The sequence below is a fragment of the Etheostoma spectabile genome, unplaced genomic scaffold (assembly GCF_008692095.1).
Source record: "Etheostoma spectabile isolate EspeVRDwgs_2016 unplaced genomic scaffold, UIUC_Espe_1.0 scaffold397, whole genome shotgun sequence".
Classification (NCBI taxonomy): Eukaryota; Metazoa; Chordata; class Actinopteri; order Perciformes; family Percidae; genus Etheostoma; species Etheostoma spectabile.
The window spans coordinates 660,101-669,563 of NW_022605601.1; the positions used below are offsets into that span (position 1 = coordinate 660,101).

General features: G+C 40.8%; 1 protein-coding gene across 1 annotated transcript in view; it reads left to right on the plus strand.

Annotated features, from left to right (window-relative positions):
• Window positions 1-9,463, plus strand: part of sorcs2 (sortilin-related VPS10 domain containing receptor 2) — a 530,001-nt gene that overhangs the window by 515,445 nt on the left and 5,093 nt on the right. Inside the window, exons 23-25 of the mRNA XM_032511626.1 lie at window positions 397-519; window positions 1,263-1,362; window positions 6,673-6,775. Of these exons, the coding sequence (XP_032367517.1) occupies window positions 397-519; window positions 1,263-1,362; window positions 6,673-6,775 (326 nt within the window). The remainder of the gene's footprint in view (window positions 1-396; window positions 520-1,262; window positions 1,363-6,672; window positions 6,776-9,463) is intronic.

Consider the following 9,463-nt stretch of genomic DNA (forward strand, 5'->3'; position numbering starts at 1 on the left):
AACTCTCTTACCGGAGTACATAGCCAGCTCGGGGTAGCACCAGTGATAACGTACACGGACTTAACAACAAGGCTCCTACAGAGTGCTCTAGCTATCAACCTCTGAGCCTGCTTAACTCTGATTTAAAAATCTTTTCAAAACCCCTAGATCGTTGTTTGGAGTCTCATATGTCAAAATTAGTGAACTCTGACCAAACAGGATTCATAAAAACAAGACTAGCAGCAGATAATGTTAGATGCCTTCTCCACATTGGCTCAGCATTGCTGAATCCTTAAAATTTTGTCTTATGCCGGTCTCGCTGTCAATGCCTGTTATTTGTCTGTGCCTGTTTCTGTGTGTCTTGTTTGTGAGCTGCAGACTTCATCATTGCTGTTGTGTTTTTGTTGTGTGTGTCAGACCACAGGTATCCCTCTGGAGTCCCTTCTTACGGTGGTGAAGCCTGGCCTCCCCACTAATGCTGACTTGTACATCCTCCCACTGTACAGCAATCCAGCCAAGAGGAGCATGTTTTTAGATAAGGTACATAAAAAATGCATAGAAAATTTTTTTGCCCTACAATTTAAAGCCTGTTCTATGCATTGCGCGTCCGTGAATGCACGAGGGTCCACAAGGCTTAAATGTCGTCAGCGGAGTCACAAATAAGGTCTGCATCTGCGTATCCACAATTTTTGTGGCTGCCCTACCAGTCAAGATCGAGGCAAAGATACCTTTAGTGGATCATATTGGTTATTGTAATTTATCTGTAGATGCTCTGCTTTCAAATGAGACAAAACTTTTCTATGGGTTTTTGAGCCACACCAAAGGCCAAAATGTGGCCTGCAACAAACTAGGTAAGACTTGTTTTTAGCTGAGCCTTTGCTGGAAATACCTTTTCCTATGTAACTGATGACAAAGCAATGTAGACAGACTAGCTCAGCTACAACAAAGATACCCACACAGTGACTCTGTCAAAGAGACAAACGTACTTCAATTGACGATCAAATTGACGGTCAAACGGTCTCTCTTTTCAGCAGAGAAACAAAGAGTGTGACAGTAGCTGCTGGTAAGCTCTGACTGCTCTGACTACTGCTGAGCAGTGGACGGTCAGTCTCCTCTATGTCCCCTGACCCTGCGTGTCACACACAAGTAGCCTGTATTGCATGTTTTAAATGCACTGGGAGGCTGAAAAGTTGCAGAATTTGAGTTGTTAGTGTAATGCGTTTTTTTGTTATGAGTATTTCTTAATTAATCTTTATTACTTAATTTAATATTTTCTTACACAGCGTATTCCAGCCATCATACAAGCCTTAAACAGCAACAATGTCAGCTTCAAGGTACGAGGAGGTATACAAGTGCTGGTGATGCTAGCTGACCCAGATGCAGGTACTGTATATTGAAATGTTTTACTAACCATAAAAGCCGGCTTTTTAAAACAATATTTTTTTATGTTTTGAAATAAGTGCCTTATATTGATTCATTTCCAAGGTGTTATTGCTCATGATTCAACAACTACAGCAGCAGAGAATGGTGCATTCATGAACCGTACACCTGCGACATTCTGTAAAGGAAAAGGCACAGGTTACTTATTGGTCCTAGATTCCTGTGCCTTTTCCTTTCCTGGGTTACTAACAAACCAAATATTTTGTTAACCAGATATAAAAACTATCTTTCTGTGCTGTGTGTTTTCCTCCACCAGATCATCCTTCACTGAGTTTAAAACTTGGTTTGTGTGGGGGGTGGCCTATTCTTTCCTACCTTTGGTCCTGCAGTTATTGAATATTAAGATTTTCTCACAATACTTTCTGGATTTGCCTATTTTGTAACTTTGAAAAACATCCCACAAAATGTAAGTGAGGCATAAATAAATAATAATAATAAATAAGGAATTACCTGTGAACAGCCTCTGTAGCACATGGTTAGCGTTAGCATTTCTGCAAACTGGGGAAGCAGTTGCTATTTCCATGGGGACATGGCTTGGAAACCAGAGGGCTGCTAATTCAAGTTCCTGCACGGATGGAGTAAGGCCTCGGGAGATGTGCCAGTTTATCCCCTGGGCACTACCAAGGTTCCCCTTTGTGCCCCAACACCAAAACACCAAACCCCAACTGCTCTATGTGCAGCCCCCTTGCTTTGACAAGATCATTAGTGCCTAATAATCTGGAGTAATATCTCCAAATCTGTTTTCTAGTTACACATCATTATGTATGTTATCAATATATAATCCTCAAACCAGTTATTTAGGAAAAACGTGTTAACAACAGGGGCGAACTCTAGCTCGCCCAATAGAGTGTGCGGCCCGGGTTTTAATCCGTCATTGTCGAATTGTGGCCCTTTGCTGGATATCGACCCTCCTCTCTCTCCCCTTTCCTGTCTTTACAGTGAGGGTAAAAAGTATTTGATCCCCTGCTGATTTTGTACATTTGGCCACTGACAAAGAATTGTATTTGTATTTGACCCCTCTGCAAAAACATGACTTAGGACTTGGTGGCAAAACCCTTGTTGGCAATCACAGAGGTCAGATGTTTCTTGTAGTTGGCCACCAGGTCTTTGCAGATCTTCTCCAAGTCATTAAGGTTTTGAGGCTGATGTTTGGCAACTCGAACTTTCAGCACTCTCTCTCTAAAGATTTTCAATGGGATTAAGGTCTGTAGACTGGCTAGGCCACTCCAAGACCTTAATGTGCTTCTTCTTGAGCCACTCCTTTGATGACTTGGCCCTGTGTTTTGGGTCATTGTCATGCTGGAATACTCATCCACGACCCATTTCCAATGCCCTGGCTGTGGGAAGCGGGTTCTCACCCAAGATTTGACGGTACATGGCCCCGTCCATCGTCCCTTTGATGCGGTGAAGTTGTCCTGTCAGCTTAGCAGAAAAACACCCCACAACCATAATGTTTCCACCTCCATGTTTGACAGTGGAGATGATGTTCTTGGGGTCATAGGCAGCATTCCTCCTCCTCCAAACTCCCGTGTAGTTCTAGGCTGATTCCTCACAATCATTGCAACTCCACGAGGTGAGATCTTGCTTGAAGCTACAGGCCAAGGGATATTGAAAGTTCTTTTGTGTTTCTTCCATTTGCAAATAATCACAACTGTTGTCACCTTCTCACCAAGCTGCTTGGCAATGATTTTGTAGGCCATTCCAGACTCTACAATCTTGTCCCTGACAACCTTGGAGAGCTCTTTGGTCTTGGCCATGGTGGAGAGTTTTGGAATATGATTGATTGAGTGAGCTTATTTCCCTCATTAAAATGCAAAGCAATTTACAACATTGTTGACATGCGTTTTTCTGGATTTTTTTGTTACTCTGTCTCTCGCTGTTCAAATAAATCATTAAAATTATAGACCGATCATTTCTTTGTCAGTGGGCAAACATACAAAATCAGTAGGGGTTGAAATACATTTTCCCCTCACTCTAATCTATCCTGTTGATTAATATAAAGGGATATATGTATTAAATTGGGTCATGTTGTAGAAATGAGAAGAAATTTCAAAAGTGCTTTCTAGACCGAGAAAAGCTAGAAATATTATTTTTGGTTCATGTGGATGAAAGACAAAAACTCCAATAATGCCCTTGCTTTGCTTTAGTCCAAGTCCACTCCCAAGCCACGCCTACCGGTTACAGACATAGACAGTGAGTCTAGTCAAGTGGGTTTTATTGTCATTTCCACCATATACACGAAACGTTTCACTGTGGTGTTATATGGAGATAGATTTGTTTCTTTATTACATTCAAGAAAATAAATGATAAAGTTAACACACCAATAGCAAAAATCTCTCTCAAAATATTTTTTTACAGTATTTTTGCTATCGGTGTGGAAAATAATTCTCTCAAAAAAAAGTGTTTCTCTCAAAATGTTTTTCTTCTTCCTCTCAAAACCTAAGTCTTTGCTGTTGATTAAGAGCTATAGGGACGATAGGCTTAATTTCAAACTCTTATTCACAAAGTTAGAACATGTTTTACAAATCTCTATAAGCTATCTAATTCTAAATATCTTTGTACAATTAATGTTCATACAGAACAAAAAGAAAGGGACAAAAACTAGAAAAAGAAGTACTGTAGATGACTTCAATACAGTGAGCATATGTGTAAAACAATATTCATGTTTTTTTATTCTTCTGACAAGTGACAGCACCGAAATAAAAAGATTAAGAAGCGTGTGATGAATGTAAACTACACTATATACGTATATAGGCCACGTTATTGGTCCAGGGGTGTGAGACTAATTGAGAAGGTTATGAAACCAAAGTAAGCTATAATACCTAATACAAACATAAGGCCTACATATTAAGGAGTAACACAAACTGTCCTTTATTAGAGAAGGACAAGCGACAAGAAAATTAAATCATGAATGTATTGGTCTCTGACCAGTCCGCCATTAATATCATCTGGGAATATCGCTGCATTGTTCCACTTAATCTCCGCAGCGTCCTGTATAAACTTGAAGCTGCACAGACCACGGACGCCCCGCTGCTCATCTCTACTTTTACAGAGAGAGTGGACACTGATGAGATGCACCAGTCTGCTGGCAGGCAGCGGCCGCACGCCAGAGAGCGGCCACCGGGCAGCAACCACCGTGCACTGGCAACCGGGCAGCAGGCAACCGGGCAGCAGGCAACGGGCAGCGGCCTCCGGGCAACAGCCACCTTGCAACGACCACTGGGCAGCGACCAACGGGCAGTGACCAACGGGGAGCGGCCACCGGGCAACGGCCGCACGCCAGGCAGCCTCTGCAAACTACCGTCCCACCGGGAAAAGTCCTGACTCTCCCGATTGCCACTCCGCATTTGGGTGCCAGTGCAACCATTTTAGTGACAACAATAGAGGCTAATGCCTGTTAATAAAAGAATAAAGCAGAACACATGCAGAAGACAACGTAATAACTGTTAAACAAGTTTATTTTGGATCAGAGCAGCAGTTGATTTAACACATGAGACTCCAGGATTAATTTTAGCCTGGCTGTTAGCCTCTTCTGGACCAGGCTAGCCGCAAAGAATAAATCTCCATGGTTACTTGGCTGGGTTTAAATATCCCGGCTTAATCCCTTATCCTGGTTTTGTGCAACAGGCCCCTGATCTGATCTCCAGCGGGACAATGGAGAGCCCCACACCAATAGCAACAGCCCAACCCCCCTGCAATTTACCGCCAGTGTTGGTGGAATTGCAAGCTAGCGTTAGCGAACTAACCAACCAGCCCGCACACCCGGTAATTTCTGCTGAAGAATGCATCTCTTAACTCTTTGCAGCCACGACTTGCATCCAGGTAGCAAGGTCTCTAAACATTCTAAAATTATAATCATCATTGATGAACATGAACAAAGAAATGTATATAGCCTAGCTTTTAAACAGTAGCTGGTCTTATAAAATCATTATTTCCCCTTGTGGATGCATGTCTGCAGGAATGCAGAACTTGGCACACTGGTCAGTCCGTGGCTGCAGGATCTGGAACTCACCGCCAGTGTTTCAGTTTGCTACCGGGTCTGGAGCTCTCCATATCCCACTGGAGCTCTTATCAGGGCAAGGTCGGCAGCAAAGCTTTCTAGCAATGTTTCCACGCTGGCCGAGCCCTACTGATGGCGGTCCGCCTGTGGCTGCAGGACCTTGAGCTCACTGCTCATTTTGACTGTTAGCTGTTTAGATAATTAAATAAAATTATTTAGAAGTGGGCTTGCTGCTAGTTATCTATCTATGACTGTGACAATGGTGTAATGATTCAGATGGACTCCCAAGACAAGACGGTTCTCACCCAACTGGCCAATAGGACTGTGGCCCCGCCCATGACTCTATTTTCATATCGAGAGAAAAATCCTGAGACAGAGAAAAAAATTGAATCAAGAGCAAAGACTTAGGTTTTGAAAGCAAGAAGAAAAACGTTTTCAGACAAACACTTTTTTTGAAAGAAATGTATTCACACTGATAGCAAAAATATAGATATATAATATTTTTGAGAGTTTTAAGAAGTATTTTGAGAGATTTTTTATTGCTATTAGTATGAAAACCTTTTCTCTTAAATATTATTTTGCTATAAGTGTGAACTTTTTCTCTCAAACATGTTTTTTTCTCTCAGATCATTTATTTTCTCACATGTATTAAAGAAACAAATCTAACTCCATAGTGTTACACATTTGAAACATATAAAAATGACATAAAACAGGCCAGGTTCACAGGCTACACATTGCCCACACATTTTAGGCTCCGTGAAGTTCAGCTAACGCATTGATAGTATTGGTGAGATCACCGAGTATAAACACAGCTGTGTTTATTTGGCATTTGACAGTCACAAACTCCACCAGCGGTTAGCAGTATTTGGATAAACATTTCTGCACTAGTCTATGTCTGTGTTAACACAGTCCACCTCCACAAGTCTTAATCTTAATCTTAATCAGCATCTGCTCGAAAGGCTAGCAGGCCTGATAGCTGGATAGCGGAGTCCAGTACAGCCATGTTTCCAAAACCCACAAAACCCATGTTTTTCAGACCCACAATACAGAAAAATCTAGCCTCAGGGGGACATGAGTGAGCGAAGCACGGTCCTAATGCTAATCAGTGAATTATCCCCTTAAAAATCCTATCAGGTCATTTCTGATTCATTCACTCAGTCCTTAGTAACTACTCACATTGTTGTGTTAATCTTATTTATTGTGCAAACATGATGCATTTTTCACTGGTTTATGTGTGTATATCATCATCCCAGGCTTCTATGGAGCTGCAAAAGGTCCGGGTGTTTGGGCTCTAGCAGTAATTATCCTAATCAGCATCTTCGCCACCGGCTCCTTCATCCTCTACAAGTTCAAAAGGTGAGCCATGTCAAGAGCTGTGGTATGTCAGTCAGCCACCCAAGACAGATGAGGCTGGGATCCATTTTCAGTTATGTTAGAGATAAAAACAGCTTGTCTAACCAAAAATGGAATTAGTTGTATTTTCTCCATTCTCTTGAAATTAGTTAGTATGCCAAAATACAGTATGTAATTGGTGTCCATCTCTGATATAATAATGGTTCTTCTTTGTTCCTTCTGGCTTATGATTATGATGCCCCAAAGGCATAGGGCGGCTGTGGCTCAGTGGTTGAGCGGCCACCTGCCAATTGGAAGGTTTGGTGGTTAGATCCTTGGCCCTGCAGTCCCATGTCGAAGTGTAAGACACTGAACCCGAGTTGCCCCCAATGCTGCACCATTGTAGTGTAAATGTGTGTGAGTGTTTATCTGATGAGATGGTGGCACCTTGTACAGCAGCCTCATTCACAGTGTATGAATGTGTGTGAATGGTTTCTGTACTATGTAAAAGCGCTATGAGTAGTTGTTAAGACTAGAAAGCGCTATATAGTAACAGTCCATTTCCATTTCCATTTACAAATTCTAGTGACCCCAGTTTATTTATCTGTTTAAATAAACAGATGCTATTTTTACTTGGAAATGAGTATAGCAAATCAAATTGTTAATATTACAAGTACAGTATTTCATTCCTAATTAATTCACTTTCAACATTATGATCCTTTTTTACAGCCCCCAATAGTTATGGAATGCCATTTTAAATTGTAATTAATATATAAATAAATATGTCTATGAAATACATCATGAAATAAATACAAGACAATAATAAAATTAATGTTTTTATTTGTTTATTGAACATTTATTTTTCAATCAATAAATAAATAGGTTTTTCACTCTTTATTTCCACTTTAGTATGGCGATAGCCATGCCTTGAATATATTAAAGAGGCGTGGCTATCTCACAGATTCAGACCAAAGCAACTAGCTTAGCAGGGTCATGCTCCCTCTTTCCATCTCTCCCCACTGCGGAGACAACTTCACTGTGAAGTGAGTGGATACCAGCTCTAAAGATAGATCTAGCTAGTAGCTAGCCACCATTTCTGTAATATGTTATGTCGGATTTTCATGTTAAACCTAGACAATTATTCTGATCGCTCCGGTTTTGGCAGTTTTTTTCTATACTCTTGGCTAAGTGTCATGTAACATATAGCCAGCATTCTCCAGGTCATCTGCTCCAGGTAGGCAGGAGTGGAGTTTTTTTTAAACTACTGTGGTGGTGTTAACAGGTATGAAAAAAGTTGACTTTGGAGAGGTCTGTTGTGTTTTAAAATTTTTCCAATGGCAGTGAAAGATGTAATCTTGGCTACCAATGTTGTTAAATTCTCCCCAGTCACGGGTCATATTAGTCTTGGAACATTTCTGGTTATGTAGTATGTTGTTTAAAAGCCTTTATCTACGATTTTTGATTGTAGGAAGGGCTGCTATTTGTATTAGTTTCCACTGCTATCCAACGTGTGCTATTGCCAGAGATCTGCTATTTCTCCCTGATTTTGTGTCGCATTACTGCTGGTAATGTCTGGTTGGGAAGTATTATGGTTCAAAGCCTTATCTGTGAGTTTTAAAGGTAGAAAGTGCTACTTTATTCTATTACAATCTAATGTTAGCTGCATGCCAGATGGTGCCAATGTTGGTCCTTATATGCTCCGCTGCAGCAGAAATTCCAGGAGAAGCCAGAAAACACGCTAGCCAATCAGAGCAGACTTGGCTTTTTTGGGAGAGACAGGCACTCCAGCAGAGCGTCTTAGAAATAGGGTGCATACAGGAGCAGCAGCCATGGGCCATTTACATTTGATATGTAAATGGACTGTATTTATAAAGTGTTTTTCTAGTCTTAACGACTACTCAAAGCGCTTTTACATAGTACAGGAACCATTCACCATTCACACACATTGATACACCGTGGCCGAGGCTGCCGTACTGTTCATCAGATAAACACACAACCATTTACACACCAATGGTGCAGCATCTTGGGACTGCAGGGCCAGGGATCAAACTTCCAACCTTCCATTTTAGCAGGTACCACTCTACCACTGAGCCACAGCCGCCCTTGTAATATGAGAACATTTTTTGAACATTAAATCATGTAAACATGTTTTAGTACAAACACAAAATACAAGTATGAATCTGAAAATGCTATGTAACAACAACTTGCAATTTCAGTCTGTATCACTCATTTCATTGATTCAGTCTTCCTTCACCAGTCATCTGTGTGCGCGTGCGTGTGCGGTAGCCCAGTTTAGATCAAAGATTTGCGATGAGACAAGTTAAGTAAACATAGTTAGTGTAAAACAAATCTAAATATGATAATTTTTCTTAATATTACATTGTAGGGTAAATTCACCCCCCCTCAAATAGGCTTAACAACATCCATGCCTGGGAACCAGACAAATCTGCCAAGTTGATAAGTCAACAGTGATGCTAAAGATGTTAAAATATCCTCAATACATCAAGATGATAAATACATAGGTTGTGGGAGTGGATGATATTAATAAAATTTTCTATTGCATCATATCAGTGTTTTTTTGTCTGGAAATTCAATTAAGGATTAAAATGTTTTTACTTTTGGGCCCCTATATATGTTTGTACAGTGTTTGTGGCAGCAAAACAACCAGCACAAGCAGTATTTTGACAGTTAGGTATTTACTTACCTTGAAAC